The sequence below is a fragment of the Vanessa tameamea genome, chromosome 8 (genome assembly GCF_037043105.1).
Source record: "Vanessa tameamea isolate UH-Manoa-2023 chromosome 8, ilVanTame1 primary haplotype, whole genome shotgun sequence".
NCBI lineage: Eukaryota > Metazoa > Arthropoda > Insecta > Lepidoptera > Nymphalidae > Vanessa > Vanessa tameamea.
Genome location: NC_087316.1, coordinates 7,132,688 through 7,152,506, shown reverse-complemented (window position 1 = coordinate 7,152,506; position 19,819 = coordinate 7,132,688). Strand labels below are relative to the sequence as shown.

The window sequence follows — 19,819 nt, the reverse complement described above, 5'->3', positions numbered from 1 at the left end:
ACGAATAACTTAACCGGATTTCGATGAAATGGTACTGTCTTTTTTTTCTTAAATAACAATCATCCTACACAATGTAAAATACTAGCTTTTGACTTAGTACGAACTTTTAATAATTAATATTATATAGAGCAAATAAGATTAGGTATATTATTTTATGCTAGCCGTGCAGCCGAAGGAATATCATGGATGGTACATAAACCCACCGAATTTTCTTGATTATCAGAATGCTGTAGTAATCCACGTTACCTATAGACCAAATTCCATATTTCTAACTTCAAACATTAAAATCATAACAACTTGGATCCTAGGATCTCTGAATCCTAGCCTTAGGAAATAAATTTTCATTTCATTCCATATAAACTTGATATCGCCCATTTTATCCTCTTTAGTCACACACTTTAAAGTTTTATTTGTCTTTATCTCATTAACAGACGCCTAACTACCGTTTTTCATGTTTCTAACATCAGATATGCCGAAATTTCATCCCATATTTACAAAAGCTAACTAACTACTTAGTCATAATACTAACTACTAACTGATGTACCTATAAATACTATTTTAATGGATCAAAGAGCAAAGTAATGCATGTGAAAAAGCAGTAACTATAAAATATTAAGATCTACAACCCATATCAATTCCAATATTCAAATGTTAAAAATGTTATTTTTTTTTCTACAATACTTACATTGTACAATGTGAAATATTTATGGGCACATTATTGTATAAACAATTTTTTAAATATTGTCTTTGTTCCCTTATGTAAAACAAGACATAGCTTGCATGTACAATTTGGCTCTTTGGGCTCAAATTGAAAACCATTAGTAAGGATAATGTTAACTACTGAACCCGAGAAGTACATTTAGGGACTACACCTTTCTCTACTAATTATTAATTTATTATTTTCCTAACAAAATAAAATATAAACTCATTATAATTGTGACTCAATAATATTATTTATATTTAGACAAGGTTTTGATGAATAAGAAATAAAACAAATGAAATACATTTTCAAATGTATTGAATAAACTTAGAAAAAGAAACCTAATATCTTCCCTCCAAGATGTTTCCTTCTGGCTTCTTCATGATCCATGATACCTCCACTGGTTGTGAGAACAAGGTATCTGCGAAACAAATTTAAAGATGTTGTTATATATGAACCATGAAAATATATACTATTAAAAATACATTAATTGTAAATGTTGACAATGGTATTAACAATGTTTGCTACAAAGCAACACCAAACTCTGCCATTGACATTTATTATAGCACAACATATCAAATGACGACCAACAAGAACTATTGGCGATCCGCGGTAGTTGTGCTAATTTATATAAAGGAAAAACATATCGGGCTGTAAATTTCCCACTGCTGTGCAAAGCCTCATCTTCTCTTCTCTTACAAGAGAAGAGGGCTTATTCACCAATTTTGCTTCAACGTTCAATACATGTGGTAAAATAGTTTGTCACATACTGGTTTATGACATTTACCTTCTCTGCCAACCATGAAGATTATTATAAACAGAAGTTCACACATTATAACTGCAAAGTTTGAATAAGATACAAGGCTGTATCTAATGGTCTATCTTAGATAAATGTTTGTTGTTTATTTGAAATTTATATTATTGTTTAATTGTAAGTGAACATTACAAATGCTTAAATAATTTAAGAAATTAAATTATTCCATTGTCGTACTACATTTACTTAAATAAAAATTAAAATACAATAATTATTTATATGTAATAAGTGAAAAATAATTAAAGTGCAAAGAAGATGGTACCTCTATCCTACTCATGTAGTTAAAGGAAAACATTCTTAAGTTATAATTGTTGTTGCATCTTTGCAAAACTTTCTAAATGTCGTTGTATATTTTCAAACATATATTTTTTCAGTTTAATTGAGTACAACAAATATTAAAAAACATACAGATTTCGTATTAAATGTTATTTTGGTGGTGATGAAATCTGTATTTTGTTGAAAAATATTAATCTAAGAATAACAATGGTAAGGCTTGTTACTGTATAAATAAAAAATTATTACATAAATCACTTCTAGAATGAAATGTCTTTGATGAATAAATACCAATTATAAACTTGACAATATATACCAACTTCAACATCAATAAAATAAAAGCTGGAGAAAAATTAAATACTAATAATTAACTGCACATAGACATATAAAATAGATGGTTGTTATATAAACTTTTCAACTCTAACTTTTAAAGTCTATAAGTCTAGCAATGTGGAACATGTTTTCCAGTCATGTTTTTAATATTTATGGTTTATTATAAATTTCATTTAAAATTTTGATATTTCGGATATGAGTTTATTAGATATATTATTAATTTTTTAATCAACTCATTCAATTTTAATAGAAATATAAATACATATATGTTCACTGTCTTTTGAACACTTGATTTTATAAACACACAGTAAATAAACAAGTTCACATTTAAGCATAAATACACACTATAAATTGAAAAGATATGACATGTTACTGTTGCTTAATAATGATATATATATATATATCAAAAAAAATATTAAAGATGTACTAGAACGCAAGACAACTTTTAACTATTGGCGTATATACCAACTAAAGGTACTTTTTTTAAAATAAAGATAAGAAGCTTACCCAAACTGCCGGGATGGAAGGAGGTTAGTCCACCTTTCAATGTCGTTAATAGGTACATCAAATCGTGGAGAAATGACTCCACATTTGTTCAATCTGCCTGTGAGGTTTACTACGATTTTGCCCGCTCTGTGGTCATCTACGATCTCAAATTCACCAATGTAACCGTGCTTCATCATCACTGTTAGAAATTTGACGATAACTTTCGAGCAAGGCCGGATAAGCACTTGTCTTTTGCCTCTTTTCTCGGCATTGTGAATTGATTTTAGAGCATCACTCAATACGTTCATACGCACCATGGCTGAAATAACAAAAATTTAATATATAATGGGAATATTGAGGTTGGAAAACTGAACAACATGAGTAAATGTCAAAACACTGCTAAACATATAATGTAATTACTTATTGTCCGCAGCTATGAATGAAATATTATTTTATAGGAAGAACACAATAAGCACTCTCACATAAAAAAGTATTTATTTAAATTTAATATCAAGGAATACTATGATTACCTAGGATTTAAAACCCGCCTCAACAATCCGTAATGACAGGTTAACCCAAAAAGAAAGATATTTTTTTTGCCTTCTAGGGTTGTCAGCAATGATTGCACAGATAATACTATAAATTTATAGTATTCATCAGTAATTTTTTTTTGTGAATTAAGCGCATAATCTTATTTAATAATAAAAAAAATGAAATCTTATTTATGAATTATGTATTAATATTCAAAAATAAATTTGGTTAAGTTATAATTAAATACAAAAAAAAATGTAATTAAAATAAAATGTTGATCAGAACTGAACATTTATTTAAAGGTAGTTTAAATACTTGCCTATGATTCTTTTATTTATATAATTATTTTATTTAACCCAGAAGAGAGAATGAGTAATTTTATATCTTAAAAAAAAGAAGAATGAAAACGACCGAATGAAACGGTTGGAATGAACGAAATAAAGAATTATTCTTTTGTTTGTATTTAAGATCATACCCGTCAGCTCTGCACGCACGCGTTTCGCTCGCGTCCTTCAAATGAATTAAGTGGTTGTGAAATAAAGTTTTTGAAACTTTCAAAGTTTGATTTTTATGAAATAAGTTACGTGTGAAGTGTTATGTGTCAAGTGGGTCTAAAAAAGTTCAATTTGTAATTTTAGGAAACAAAGAACATCACTCTAAAGTAGTGTTTTATAGGGCACAAAAGTTGAGTGAACTTTCGTACTTCGTTACTTTGGAATCCAGTGAATCCTACAGGTGTTTTTGTAAATTGTATTGTTGTGACAGAAAAATCCTAGCAACAACGATACAATGAAATCCATCAAACTAAGCAGTTTTCTTACTAGTAAAGTTGAAGCAAAAGTTGATTACATAGAAACAGTATTAGATACCGTGCGACCATTCTGAAATGGTGTTTTACGAACTTTTTTAACTTGTAAAGATAGAACGAGAGTGGTTGGTCAAGATGTATTTAAATAAAACATATGCGGTTTTAGTGATTGTCTTGTGCTTTTTTTCAATCTCATCACCAGCTGAACCAGGAAGTAAGTAAAAGATAATTATTGGTAATATTTAATAACATAACATTTATGTAAACCATATAAAATTGTTTATAAACAATATACATTACTAATATTTTTAACAATGCTGACTCCTTATTTAAGTTTAATTTTTCTAATAGAGTAGTTAATAGTATAATTCTCAAAGCAAATAAAGTTAGCTATTTAACTTTTGTGGACTTATTACGGACCCATCATTCATAATTTTATTACTAATTATAAGTAAGCAACTTATTAACTTAAAATTAGTAGCCGCAGCAAGTAGCGTGTCTATGGATTTAATTACAAGAATTAAGTCTTTGTTATTAATAGATTTTGAAATAAAATATCTTAAAAAGTCAAATAATCCTTTATCTGAAATTGCAGAACTGTGTCTTCCTTTAGGGTATAATAAATTTTTTAAATTAAAATTAAGTTTTGAGTCTAAAGTTTTATTGTGATCACTTTCTTACATTCAGCTAAAATATAAATATATATTTAATTTCAAAAAATTATTTGTTTTTTTATTAGGCAAGCAAAATATTGTATTATATAAACATTTTATTTGTATTTCGAGCTAAATCATTTCTTGTAGGTATCCAAATTGTGTATCAGTGATAATTAAATGCTTGCAGTGTAATAATTGGCTCATTTTCTCACAACCTTAAAAACTAAAGAAGTAGTCCTTTAATGTAGGAAGGAAGACCATTTGCATATACCACAAAAGAAACAGGACCCAAATTTGTTCCTTGCGGAACACCCATTTGAGCAAAGGAATGCCTTTGCTCAAATGGTATTAATAAAAACTTTTTGGGTTATTTGACTTATGTATGAACATGAAATAACAATAATGAAGGCTTTAGATGAATCATAAAATACACTAAAAGCATTTTATTATTTCTCCCATTGTTGCTTCGTATGTGATTATAGTGACAATAATTACTGTAAAATTTTCAAACTGAGGATTTTATTACTCTTCCCTGTATGAAATAATGTTATAAGTTATATAATATTAGTATTAGAAAGCTATAAAGCATTAAACATTATTTTTTATACAACAAAAAAACAATTTTCTTCCGTGAGAAGTACTGATATTTAATCATCAAGCCTTTTTCTTGCCTTTTCACTATAACATATAGTAAAATAGTTTGTCAAGTAAGGATATTGATTTCAATTCTGTACAAAACACACTTACTACACTAATACAGAATACACTTTTACTGCTTCTTTTGCAGATTTGAAATAACTAGGCTATAATTACTTGGCTTCATGTCAAACAATCATGGGTATTCGAAATATTTGGCTTGTCATTTAGCCGCACATGAAAGATATGATTTGATTTGCAATATTTAATGATAAAAAATATTTAATACCTCAAATTGCCAGATGGTGGATTTAGCTTTAAGAGCTTTGATTGTACCATAGAATACTGAATAAATAATGCTGAAACAAATGGTTTGAAACATAAACATTTAAAAATGATTTTGGGATCAGTAAGAACTTGTTATTGTGGGCCAGTATTCTATCCTGTTGCAATCAAACTTAAATAATTTTAAGAATGAGAAAATGCACAAAGCATATGTTTTGTGCCATTTCTCCTTTGGCTAATATTAGCCAACTGGGTGGCGCACCCAACTCAAGTGTGAGTTGGCGGATTCACATGTGCCATAATTTCACCAGAGGATTAGTTTTCTCGCGATGTCTTCCTTTGATGCTGAGCACGAGTTGAATTGTGAAAACAAAAGCACAAAAACGCAGTCGCGTTTGCTCGAATTTGATCTCTCAACTTTTGGTCAATTTAACGCATTCTATCCACTGGGCCATCTGGGCCATTTGAAATAACTAGATTATAAGTACTTTCATATCAACCAACTACCGGTATTCGAAATATTTGCCTGCATACCGAGAGCTAAGACAATTCAAATTTAAATGATTTCTAGCTATTTCAAGGAAAATATTTTAGGCTCTCCTGCTTAGACCAGGAGAGTCTAAATTACTTTCCCACCACACCACACCAGGGATAAGTATTTGTATATTTCAAATCGTAAAAAGATTCCGTCAATATCCTACTCTTGGATAATCTACCTATGTCGTGTGTTCGGGCTAATTTCAAGAAGGTCCGCTTTTTATTTATATTTAGACTTCAATAAATTTTGAAAATGTTTTATGTATATTTAGTCTTCATATTCAATATAAATCATATTCAATAAGCAAACATTACTAAAATTTACTGCGGAGGATAACCAAAGCAAAGGAAACGCAAACTATCTTTATACCTAATTTATACTAATGTTATAATTGCGAAAGTAATTCTGTCTGTCTATCTGTCACGCTTTCACGGTTAAACCACTGGACGGAATTTGATAAAATTTATCATGAACCAAGCTTTTAAATACCTTAATCCTATGACCTAACATGCGAGCGAAGCCGCAAGCGACAACTAGAATTGTATAATGTAGTGTTATTTATGTTGCAAATTTATTTTATATATACATTGTTTTATGCTTGTTAAGTACAGACGCACCGTACACAACTCAATCAAGTAACTTAACAAACTTCACTAACTTTGAGTGGTACTAAAATATTCAATATAAATTAACGCCTGTCCTACTCAATTTGCTTATGTATGGAAAGGGAGATTGCAAGCATCTTAACGTTTGTCAAATTAAACGGGACAATTTTGTGACGCAATGACGCCAATTGGTTAATAAATAATAATCGTCTAACAGCGACTGCAGCTGTACTAAATGTTATTCTAAAAAGTTAATGAAACCCGTTCTTAATTAAATCTTCCATGCCAAAAGTATGCGATAAAATTGTTAGGTCGGGGATAAAGACTTTATCATCATTGTGAAAAAAATACAGGCTACCCCAAAGCTAATGGATCTAGTCTTAATAATATAAATACTTCATCAAAACACGACTATATACAACAAAAGACGAAGGAATTCAAAGCGCTGTGATTAAGCGAGATAGAGTCTATAAAAGACAATTTTATATGGTATGTTAGATAAATTCGAGAGTACTTTGTCGCACACTATGCCCTAAATTATGGACAGAGGATGTATAGTTAGATAAGAAAAATGTCTCAGCTCTCAAACACATCAAATTACCGCACTTTGATTACTTTTGATTAGTTACAGCTCATCATAAAATCCATTACTTATAATGTGCACGTAACACAACTATAAACAACATTAGATAAAAATGTTTTCACCAATTATTATAGTACATGAATATTATGTAAACTATATAACTAAACTGATTGAATTACTAATTATAAAAGGATTTTTGCAGGTTATTGTCGTGCGCGAAATATTAATTTGATACAGTGCCTAATAAAATATTATTAAATAAAAGTAAATTGTATCGAATATGTGCAAATTTTACCTTGAAATTTCTATGACCAACTGTCTTATAATTGCGTTTTCTGTATTACATGAACAGTTGCGAGTTATTATACTCGCTTCATTGATCTCATTATTCTCATAAGAAATGTGTGAGATACGCTATTCAGCTATTGGTATTCTACATAGCTCGGGAAACATAACGTTATTTTTGTTTCACTTTGCAAAAATGTTCTTTATATCAATAAATAAATAAAAAAGAGGAGACTGTATATGTATTTTCATCGTTTAATTTTAAACTGCCTTTGCGATTTGAGTTGTTTTATTAAGGTGAAGAACAGGGTTCTGGTCCCGTGGATATATATGTTTATGTATATATCGAAATCGGAAAAAATACATGTTTGCTTGATTGTCAGACATTCTTCTTCTGTAACTGTGACTGTTTTTGTAAAGCTTAACTTATGAAAGTAGTAAATTAATATGCCTATTGGTTGGTGTAACAGTTTACGTTATACCAGACGATGCAGCTCATTCTAGAGGTTTTAGTATAATTATATGTATTAATTATATATATTATTATATTTATTATATATTAGTATATATAGTTATTTATGTTAAAATATTACTATCAAACTGACTAAACCTGGTGCCAAATCTTTAGTAGAATTAATTCGTAAATCTAGACGATAAAAATCTTATAAATCTTAATAATTGACTTATTTTTACCTATTAAAGGGGATTTTTTAAAGTCGAGTTATTTTTTTTTTCATTCTACTTAAGCTAATCCCGGCTTTGCACGGGTAAAATAAATGTCTACATAAAATGTTTGTACCTTTCGCAATTTATATAACTCTAGTTTATATGGCACACGCCAGTAAAGCCATTCGGCATGATTTTTTTCCGATATCTTCCACACTCATTGTCATATTTTAGCTAATTTACAGAAAACCTTAATGAATTATACAAGTATGTAAGTAAGTAGATAACTTACCTCGTGAATCACTCTGCTCATAATTCTGCCGTGGTAATCGATTTAGCAGTAAGTCAAAAAAGCGATTTCGAGAGAAAAGCGCTTAATATTTTGTTCAAATTTTAAATGTTTATGAAAAACTATCAACCCGATTTTCATGTTTTATATATCAATAGAAAGGGAAAAATATATTTATTGAATTGAAAATAAGGCGACACAATTTTATGCAAGTTTTTGTTAAAATTAATATTTTAATATAAAATTCATTGGCGTACTTGTAACAGGTTTTAATGCATATGAATGGAAAAGAGCATTAACTACAGATGCTGCACTCTTGCTAAGCTTTATTTCAGACTTCATTATTTTTTGCCAATTACATTATAAAACATTTAAATATCTACCAATAACAGCAGTAACTGATTCCTACACTGCCCTTTATTTTACTTTTAAAATGTTTGTACCTCTTTTACTACACAACATACTTTCATAAGAGTAGTATTTTTATACATATATATTTTAGAATTTCAAGAGCATTATGCTTAGAATAATGGGGGAAGGAATATAAAAAAGTTGATGTATTTTAGTCACAGTATAAATATGGAATTTTTAATTTGATATTTTTCAGCAAATCTGTACTAGAATAAAAAAAAAAACAACTTTTACTGTGTTCCTTAACCTCTACTAAATAATATAAAATGGATTTTATAAACCAGTCAAATAGCCTATTGTTATATGTCTAACAGTAGCTGAAACATAAAAATCTATTCATAATTAATAAAATAAATTGAAAATCGACCTTTTTGTCAACTTTCCGAAAACATAGTAAGAATGATCCTTTATTTTATTATATATCTATATATTATATGCCAACCATAACAGGAAAAAAGCCAAATAAACAACATTTTCCTGCAAATTGACGTGATATCAATGGTTTAGAGCTAGAATAATCTATGATATTCATTACGGATTTGCGAAAAAATGGCGTTTTGAATTATGACGAAATTGTTATCGGAATTTAGGAAGTAAAATTAAAGTATTAGTTCCTACTTCCATTGGATGTTATGTGATATAAGGTATTTCATTGTTAACATTACGAAATACATTTGTGGCATTTTGTTTTCGCATGTCTACGATTTTTAGGCATTAATGTCCTCTGTTGTCACTTATGCGCTAATCAAAAGGTCTTAGCATCACGTTCCTTTCTCATCTCTTCCTTTTTTGATGCTTACATAAAAACTATGTCGCTTTGGTCCTATAATCTATGTCTATATGTCTAGGGATAACTTACTGATTGTAAAATCGGTTATGGACTTTATTTTAATAATAATATGTTTCTGACATCGTTTGACACCAAAGAAAGTATAGTTAAAATCGAACACCTTCTGCTATTGTTTTTATTTTTCAATTCAATTTAGTTAATAAGTTAATAATATGTTTTTCTATTTTCATTGATTCTTCATTAACAAGATAATTCCTGGGAATGAAGAATCAGGATCAGAAGAAGTAGGATCTTTACAGATATTTCTGTAAAAAATGAAAATTTTGATTACCACGGCAGATTTGCCTTTGGATAAAAAAATATAATTAATCATAGCAATATTGAATCTAGTGATCTTTCCACTCATACTCAACAGGTTATCATCCAGCGCTCATCACACTAAACATCATAAACTGCTACGTCATATTTCTCGCGAGTTTATTCTGACAAATGATCATAATTATAAAGACTAAACAAAATTTATAGGGGAATTATATTATAACTAATGTAATTATTACTGAGTAATAGCAACAAATTGTATTACACAAAAGGATATCACTATTTTTTATGTTTGAAAACATTGCAACTGATACTTGTCCATAAAATATAAGTTTATGTCGTTGCGGGCCTTTTTGTTATAAAAAAATTCTCATACAAAGTTTTTATGTATCTGCAAAGAGGGCCAAGGACCGACAATTTCAGTTGTTGACATAATTAAGTCTCGTAAAATATACAGAACACCAACATTACATAAGCTATACAATACTAAAACATAAGCTGATGAAAAAGTTTTATGGTTGCTAATAGACTTAGTAGTTTACAACGTGCTAAAATTTTAACATGAAATTCCCCTTTTTTTAGCATTACGGCGAATAAACGTTTTTTGAAAATATGAATATTCCGGTATTTAATCGAATGAAAAAGGCAGCGTTACAGGCTCACTTCGACAATATTTTTATATATATGTGTTGGCTTATATATATAACAAACATTAACTATAAATCTCTTTTGTACTATACGTTGAGTAGCTAACGGAAAAAAGATTTTGGGTGATCCCAACTGATTATTACAAAGTGAAACAATGACCTGTTTATATATAAATACAACATTTTAACATTAATTCTATCATAAAATTTGATTCAAAGTAACTGAACAAGAAAATGCGTTAATTTTATTTAGGATAAATATACGTATAGTATACTTCAAAACATTGGCAGCACTTAGACGTTCCATTTGTTACGACTTACTTACTACACTGCCGCCGATATTAGAACTTTATCTTTATCAATATTGTATAAAATTCGTATAAAGATTATTTTTAGAATTATAAAAATGGTATAGTAACATTTTGTTATGTATTAAGTTTAAGTATAACGGGACTTAATGAGTAAGCATGGACTCAGTCAAAGTGGCTTTGTTCCCAGAGGTGGGAATTACGGCGTAGCGGAACTTAGTAGCGTATTACTGTATTAACTTAGCCAGTATAAAATACTTTAAGCGCATAATAAACTTTCGTTGCCGTGACTTTTAAGTATCTTAATATGACAAGTGGAAGTGAGAACAAAAGTAAAACGGCTTCTTAAAAACATATTTATTATCATTCTAAAGTAAATAGAAAAGATGAAGTTAGACGAAGATATAAATTTTGTTTATAAAAAATTAAGAGTTTACTTGAAATTGATTGTAAGTTTGAAGACAGTGACCTTTTCTGTAGGTAGACTCCTTTGTGACTGAATAACTCTTTCAGAGGTTTCGAGGACGTGAATACAAGCGGTCTTACTGAAATGCATTCCCAAGCACGCACGCAAAGTGCAGCAAACCTATATTGGATACTCTTCTACATATTTTCCTGCCGTTTTATTCAGTTAATATTTAGCGAGGCATAGTTTAAATCTTGTAATTCAATTAAAATATCAATGAGGGTTCACGTAAAAATTATTAACTTTTATAGAAATATGTATTCCGGTAGTTTAATTATCCTACTGTTTTACTTATAGTATAAATACGAATTTATGTATTTATATTTTATTTTACTTAACACGTTCGAAGACGGACAAAATTGTACTTCATTTGATTTTCAGTTTAAAATATAATTTTAATATTTGCGTGGCAGAGCGAAGTTACTAGACTGTATTGTTGATCGTCGATCGATGGGAGAAAGGAACAGTCGAAATCTATTTACAGTTTCTACTAAATACCAAACCATCGATATATTTTTAGCAATACCGATGGCATGTCAATTCATCGCCGATCGATGTTCTTTCGACGCTTTATCGACCAGCATTTGTCCAATCCTACCAATATATCAAAAGGAAGAGTTAGTAAGGTTAAATAATTTCTTTTCTTAAAGAATCGAAACATTCGCTTCCATAGAAAATCCATGAATGGCATCGATCAAAGATCTGTTACAACTATAGAATTTGAAACGCCTATACTTATAAAAACATTTAATTCCTCAAAGTTTAAGGCGAGGTAAGTTGATATACAAGGTCTATACAATAATATTCATTATAAGAATTTAAATATTCTTAAAATCAATAATAATTCATATTGTTGATATAAAGTAAATTATCCGCGTGTTAAACAAGTATACAAATAACGGGCGTGCTATAAAAATAAAATCACGTTTGTACACATTTAACGTAGAGAAACTTACGTGACTTAAGATTACAAAATGTTGATTAATGCTCGCTTTTTTAATTATTATATAATATCACGAAACTCAAACAATATTTAGTGAGTGAAAAATAAAATATTTTTCTAATCTTAGTTTCTAAATAAATTAGACGTTATAAATAAATTAATTAATAAAACCTTCTTATAAAATATACAATGCGGCCAAATTTATCCGTCCGATTGAAATTATAGGCAGTTTCTACAAGAGTTTAATGTCTCTTTTACGTAAACACCGGATCGGAATGTTAATTCTGTGAAGAACCGACAAGAAAGTAAGTAGTTAGACTTTAATTAATTTAAACTATATATTTTAAAATACGTTCAAACTGAACCAAGAAAAAATGTTATTTTGCATTCGCTTTACTTGTGTGAATTATAAATATTGGTAACCTGTTTAAAAATTTACAAACTCTGACGTCATAGATCTTCTCTATCCCATGATACTGTCACCAATCTATTGATTATATTTATTTAATGAATAATGTAAACCGGTTATTTAATGAGAAAATAATTACATAATATACAGTTTTAATTTCATTGAATAGACATTATTGTTGACAGCGATTAAGTCGCTTATATATTTATGTATTTTATACATTTGGGAACTTAAATATGATTAAACGACTATTTAGATATTATACCTACACTGATGTAACGTATGTGTATGTAGACTTTCAGCAAAATTAAGTGACAACCGTAACATAAAGAAGAGAAAATATCATTCTTAAATAATTATAATATATTAAAAAAGAAACTATTACCTATAAACAACGTAATTACTTTATAAAATTAAGTATAATATGTCTTATTGAAACCGTTTTTGCCTTATTCTGGTGCTGTATTTTCACAACATTTATCTTTTCGATTAATAATAAATAGTTATGCATAATTTTACTTAAGAGCTTATCAAATATTAGCATAATTTAGGTAGTGTGCGAGTGCATTTTGAGTACAAAGGCCAACGGCAACGGATGGTGGCGCTAGCGGTAAACATAGTCATAAAGGCTCGAGTCTCACAAGGTCTGAACATGCTAAGAAGCAGCTGCAGGAGCTCACTTGTATAGGGTTATTAATATTAAATCGTCTTGCGGGCCGAGTAAATACTGGCTATGAGGCACCGCACGAATATCAACGCTCTACTTAAATGTTTTTGAATCAACTAAGCATTGATTCGTTTATGTTTTCACAAGAAACGAATTGGTATGAGATATTATTGACAGCGGTTATCGATGATAACGATGCTATTTCGTGGAACATTGCGACAAAAATGTATTTAATACAAAATGTTCCAGATTTTTTTCTTTTTTTTTTACTGATATTAAATATTATAATTTTAATTAGTTTTCCTCTAATTAAACGATTTGAAACGTATATAATATTCCTTTATGCATCTCGGAATTACATATTTCGAAAGTAAAGGTGGTAAAGGTAAAGGTTCAAATCCGGCCAAGCGTAATTTTTTTGTATGTTCAATATTGTAAAATCTAATTTTATTAGATTAAATTATGTACATCCACAAACCCGCTAAGATTCAGGCTGAAAAAAATAATTTCCCTAAGAGATGAAGCTTGGGATGATACTACTTTTATTGGTCGTATAAAAATATTAAAGTCGAAGCAACTGGTTCAGTGATTAAGAGAATCTATTAAGCGATTCCAGTCAGTTGTATCTTAACTTCTTAGTATATCAATATATTTAAATTACTTTATCTCGTACTAAGTTATCTTTGCCCTCATAGCCTATATCCACCTGTATAATATAACACGTATACGCAATCGCGTATTCACGGCGCTCTCTTATATTTTCTTTCAAACGTCTTTAAAAAGTTTCTTTGGAAATTTAAGGTAAAAAGTTTTAAAATTTTACACTTTCTATAATTAGTGCTTAAAAGTTTATAATATTACATCTTAAATAAATGAAACCGGTGTGACCACTCACCTATTAAAGATTTACATTTGCGCTCTTTTTACAGGCTTTTTTTGACATCACTTTTATCACTCAGTCTCTAATCTGTTGCAAAGTAAATGTTTAACAAATTTGAATCCAGTTTCACCTAACAGAACTAACATTTGTTGCACCCTCTTGGGCTAGTGATAATACAATCTAATATACTAAATACCTTAAGTAGTTTTTACAAAGTTTATATATATACATATAAAGATACATTCGCTTATTTAATTTTCAATATTATTTACTAGAACGAAATAACTACGTAAGCAAATATAACATTCGAACATACTATACAATCTATTTTATACTGAGCTATTTTTTCAATTGTCGGGTAGGAGGTCAAATGACATTTCATGGGGGACGTTTGATTCCTTGAAACAGTAACTCGAGAATCCCCTATTTATAATTCATGTACCTAACCTCAAAAAGTAGCGTAGTCCACATTTATTTTACACGTGATTGAATTAAAAATAAGAATCTTTGTTGTCGGTACTGCTTACATTTATAATATACATACTTTTTAAAATCGTATTTTTCTTCATTACACTATTTTGACGTCAAAAAAGAAAGTCAGTATGATAGGAAATAAGTTAAATATGGAATTATTTCGAGATAGTCTATGACAAATTAATAATTTATAGAAAAAAAGTATAGCAGATATATTGCGAAGATTATCATATATATAGTTTATGGACTATGACTTATGCTTTAACCATACCTGATGGTAAGTGCTGATGCAATTTAAGAACTAGGAACGCGTTTGTTTGAAGCTTTATTCCGAAAGAATTTCCCATAACTAAGTTGTGGATGCTCCTTGCGAAATCATCTGTACGGTCAGAAATAAATAAACATAATTCAGCATTAAGAGGGTATTTGCGCCACTTGCTAGTATCAGCATTCCGCCGCGGCCATTGCGATGTTTCTTGAGTACGAGACAGGATAACTGCGTCAGGAACCAGCGTCAGTCTGTCAAGTAATTTGCCGTCAATTGGACTCTATTTTTTTCTACTAAAATTATGTGTATAAGGACAGTACAGCAAATTTTTATATTAAAAAAAAAATAGTTTTCCTTAATACAGTAACAAATTTGCATTCAATCAATCAATTTATTTATTACAAATAAGGAACTTTCTTCTCCAAATATATGCAGACGGGACGCGTCGCGCCTTTTGGGATATTTACATTTTACGGCAGTTCGTGCAAAAGCTTCGGGTACGCAAGCAATCAGTCATGTATTTAATATATTCAAACGTATCAACAACACAACATTTTCTAAACAGCTACAAACAAACATAAAAGACTCAATGTTTAATAATTTACAAAGTTTAATATTAACGCAGAGTTTAATGTTTTTGAAAATAAAGAGAAACTTTGAAAATAAATTGTTTTAGTTCGGAATTTAAGTAACTTTAAGAGTTTCGTTCCAAATATCAAATTTATGGTTAGGTTATTAAATTATTTTGTTTTATTTAAAAATATTTAATTTAATTAATAAATATTATTTTTAATGAGTCTTATATGTTATAACAAAAAAAAGTTTTACGTGGTCGAGGTGCCTCTACACATGTGCACGGTCACGGCACGGAGATCGGGCCGTTTAAAGTAATGTATGAGCTCGATCACGGCATGATCGCCTTGCCTTGTGGAAGCTATGGTAATAGCGCATTCATTACTTACTTTACACGGGACGGTCAACGTGCCGTAACCCTGCGCACGTGAAAAGGCATCGGTCGTTCGTGGAGTAGTGACCAAATGATTTATAATTCCTAAGCTAGCAGCTCGTTTGTTACGATACCCATAGGTATATAGATATAGTTGTTAATTAATCATTGTTTGAAATAGGTTCCTGTCCACCGACTCCTGCTGAGGTGGCGAACAAGTGACACGAATAAAGGAATCGATTAATTTCTATTTTTACTCTTGCTCGTGTCGCGCAGCTCGGCACCCGCTGGGCTGAAACTCTGATAAACAACGGACATCATAAACGATGGACCCTGAAAGCCTTTTTATGTTTTTACGTACATGATTATATCGATTGTCATAATGATGTCGCAAAGTTGTATTCATGAGAGGCCCGGATGATTAAATATAAGTAGAGCAGTATACATTACAAGTAACGTGCAAAAGTGCAATTTAAGATTTAATATTACTTAGCCTACATAAGTGCCACGAAAGTGTGCGGGAGCCAAGACGGATTAATGAAGATCAGATAGATTTTTATGAATAATATCACAGAGAGACAGAGAAGTATTGGATATTTTAATTATATAATTATACTAACTAAAACCGCGGCTTCGCCCTCTTGGAATTCAGTCTGTGACGAAAATGCTTCAAGAACTAGTTTACAACACTTGATCTCCATTATAATCCCCTCGGAGGTTGAAAAATTATAAATCGTTTCTCGGGGTTCAAGCTTGCTTCGTTCCAAGTTTCATTAAAATTGATTTAGTAGTTCAGTTGCGAAAGCGTGACAGACAGAGTTACTTTTGCATTTATAATATTATAACAAGAGTACAGATTAAATGATTTAAGACTGCGAAGCGTCTTCTGTTAAATTATAATACAGACTGAATCTGTAGCAGACAGTCTCGATGTCATTATAACTTTTTAATACATTACGATTGTAAAGTTATCGAGATAGGTAACTTAAACGACCTTTTAACTTGATAGTAAGTATTGAATCAAAAAAACTCCTTCGTAGGTCAAAATTGATACTGTAGGATAGTTAAGCACCAGCGGCCATAGGAAATGTTAAAATACTGATGACGCCATCTTGACCACTAACACGTCGTATATTCTATCGTCAAACAGCTTACTGAGTTTTATTGTTTTTAGTTTTTAATGGGGAATAAGTCAATGAGCCTATGTATAATATTAAAACAAAAAAATCAATAAAAAAAATATGTTTTTTAACATCTGAAAATGTTTTGATTTAATCTGATATATGACAGTTTTATCTAAAAAGTAAGAAGCCCATTTTTAATTTGCATTCAATAGAAGGTCGTTAATATGATCTTGAACTAAAAAAGTCGTTCAAACTTGTTTTTTACTCGTCTTTAGAATACTTGTTAGATCCTTAATAGGATTCTTGTCAAGGGACAGACAACTTAGAATAACGGGTGAATCTGACAGAACTAGTTTTAGCATCAATAACGGTACATACAGGTGATAGAAGTCTATATTTTTTAAGAACGTTCCAAGCTCTTAGGTCTTTAACTCTTTGAGGCCATGGCAAACTATGACTATCTCTCTTTCTCTCCACGTGTACAAGTTTAAATAGAAAGGATACATGCAGCTTATCTAAGATAACATTTGACTTAATAGATTATATACATTTTTTTTAACAACCCGATTCGTCCTTAAGTGTTTTGTGTAATCTTTTTTTATTTAATACTTCCTACCATTACTAGCCTCGTTTTAATTTTACGAGTCCAAGAGAAGTGTCATAAACTGCCTCTCCGACCTCCTTATTTTTGGGATAATATGTCTAAAGTAACATTACATTTTTAGTTATGAAAAGTCAATACAATTCGGCTTTTTTTTTGTATCGTACATTTTGTACCATAAAATATAACAAACCCTTTAAGCAATAATAAGCACGAAAAGCTATTAAAAATAATAATAATACACCAGGACATGAAATTCACGATTGTCACGTCAATAATCTAAATTTACAGCGGGAAACGAGAACCTTATCTACGTACTTATATAATAATATTATATATATATATATATATATATATTAATATTAAAACGTTCTCCGAAACGCGCTTCACCTTCTAGTATGAGTTTTATGAATATTGGCTAAGTAGTTTTTTTTTAATAAACGGCTACTCATTTATAAGTTTAGAATTATGATTTAAAATAGTTTTATAGGTGACGAACTTGAGTTTTGTTATTATTTTTGTAGTTTTATTTTGTATAGAAAGTATACAATAATCATTATATAATTGATCAGCCGAGATGTGTTACCACGGCTCATTTTTCTGTGAGTAATTTGTTAGCGAATGCCTCGTTGATTTATGCATAGTATTAATTCGTCATTTTATCCGCTATTAAATTTAAGGACCGGTTGTGGTGTGCGGTCATGCTGCACATAGACGCCTGCTGGGTGAACAAAAGTTGAAATAAACGTAGCAAATCAATGTATACACACTACGAATAAAAATTCAATACAATAGCCCTGCAAAAGTTACTTAATTTATTCTCAATATCGTTTTTTATTTATTAATGCCAGTTTCATGGAAATGACAGTTATATTATACGAGAATTTGATATGCTGAAAGTGAACATATTTTATTATACGGAACTCAAAAGTAAACAATTTATATTTATACCACATATTGTACATTTATTTATTACTTCGTAGCATTGTGACTTATCTAAAGTATCTGAAAACGGTTTTCAATCCGAGGCATGAAACTCGATCTAAACTCTAAAGCATCTATCAGTTTTAACATGTATATTACGCATACGTGGTCAATATAAAAAAATCTGCCATACTCGTATCGGAATCAGTCAAATTACGCTAACGATTTTGAGCTTTCATAGCCCATAATATTAAAATTCATAAAAACAAAAAACTCAATTTGGTATTTTAAAAATTATGATGTTTAAAAAAGATTCTGACGTAGAATCAGACGAAAAGAAATATAAAAGTAAATTATTGCCAAGTTAAAAATATACATTGTTTGTGATTGTAAATTTCGAATTTCTGTTATATTAACAAACAACTGTTCAGCATTTCCATTAATTGCTCAGCAAAACGAGCTGAATTTGCTATTAAAAAATTTAACCAAGCTGCAACGAGGCCATAAGCTTCTGTTATGATTTATCATCCAATACTTATTTACATTTTTATATCCTAGTTAAAAGTTTGTATAACCACATTTTAGAGAATATATCATTATTAAACTCTTCTATACTATTAAGCAGTGAAATGAGTGAAACAAAACATACAGTTTTCTGTAATTTATAACTGAACTGGAGATTTATATATAGAGGAGCGACTTGCAGGGCTTCTTTGTAAAATTGAAATAAGGCATGCGAGAACGAAAGGTTTCCCTGGCCAGTGTGTGAAGTAAGAATACGCCGCGGGTGTGGTCGGACTCAAATTACACGACCAGCTGCCCAACTAGCGAACCGCGACGACTCACTATACTAAAAGTAGACAATACTGGCTTCTCTATGAAACTTTTAATCACTGTTATGTCAATATTATATAGGTAATTAATATATGTACTAACAATAACGTTTATAGCTCTCGGGATTGACGGTTATATAATCATTCAGTACATATCTCATCAATTCAAACGCCGTCAGAGTTGGAAATTTCTCAGAAATAAAAATGGCCTTTCAAGCCTCTCGATTAGTATGTTAGTGGTCTAGCATCGGTCGAACGTGCCATAGGTGTGAGTCACGTAACGGAAACGCACTCAACTTTGAAATTCACGTCTGTGTCGGAT

The 19,819-nt window shown here is 30.0% G+C and overlaps 2 protein-coding genes across 6 annotated transcripts in view; one reads left to right on the top strand and one right to left on the bottom strand.

Annotated features, from left to right (window-relative positions):
* Nucleotides 1-1,001: 1,001 nt before the first annotated feature.
* On the bottom strand, nucleotides 1,002-3,228 carry LOC113399996 (small ribosomal subunit protein uS8A). 2 transcript variants are annotated; one of them, XM_026639341.2, is made up of 3 exons: nucleotides 3,137-3,228; nucleotides 2,628-2,925; nucleotides 1,002-1,121 (listed from the first exon to the last, which is right to left on the bottom strand). In XM_026639341.2, exons 2-3 carry the CDS (start codon nucleotides 2,921-2,923, stop codon nucleotides 1,028-1,030), a joined length of 390 nt encoding a protein of 129 aa, XP_026495126.1. In that variant the 5' UTR covers nucleotides 2,924-2,925; nucleotides 3,137-3,228; the 3' UTR covers nucleotides 1,002-1,027. The 2 variants fall into 2 exon arrangements, with proteins under 2 accessions (XP_026495126.1, XP_064071679.1); XM_064215609.1 differs by having other exon boundaries at nucleotides 3,027-3,153.
* A 360-nt stretch (nucleotides 3,229-3,588) lies between these two features.
* The window catches only part of LOC113399944 (protein sidekick), a 37,787-nt gene continuing 21,556 nt past the window's right edge, over nucleotides 3,589-19,819 (top strand). For all 4 annotated transcript variants that reach the window (XM_026639257.2, XM_026639256.2, XM_064215481.1 and 1 more), the window contains exon 1: nucleotides 3,589-4,159. In XM_026639257.2, the coding sequence (XP_026495042.2) occupies nucleotides 4,081-4,159 (79 nt within the window). In that variant the 5' untranslated portion in view covers nucleotides 3,589-4,080. The remainder of the gene's footprint in view (nucleotides 4,160-19,819) is intronic.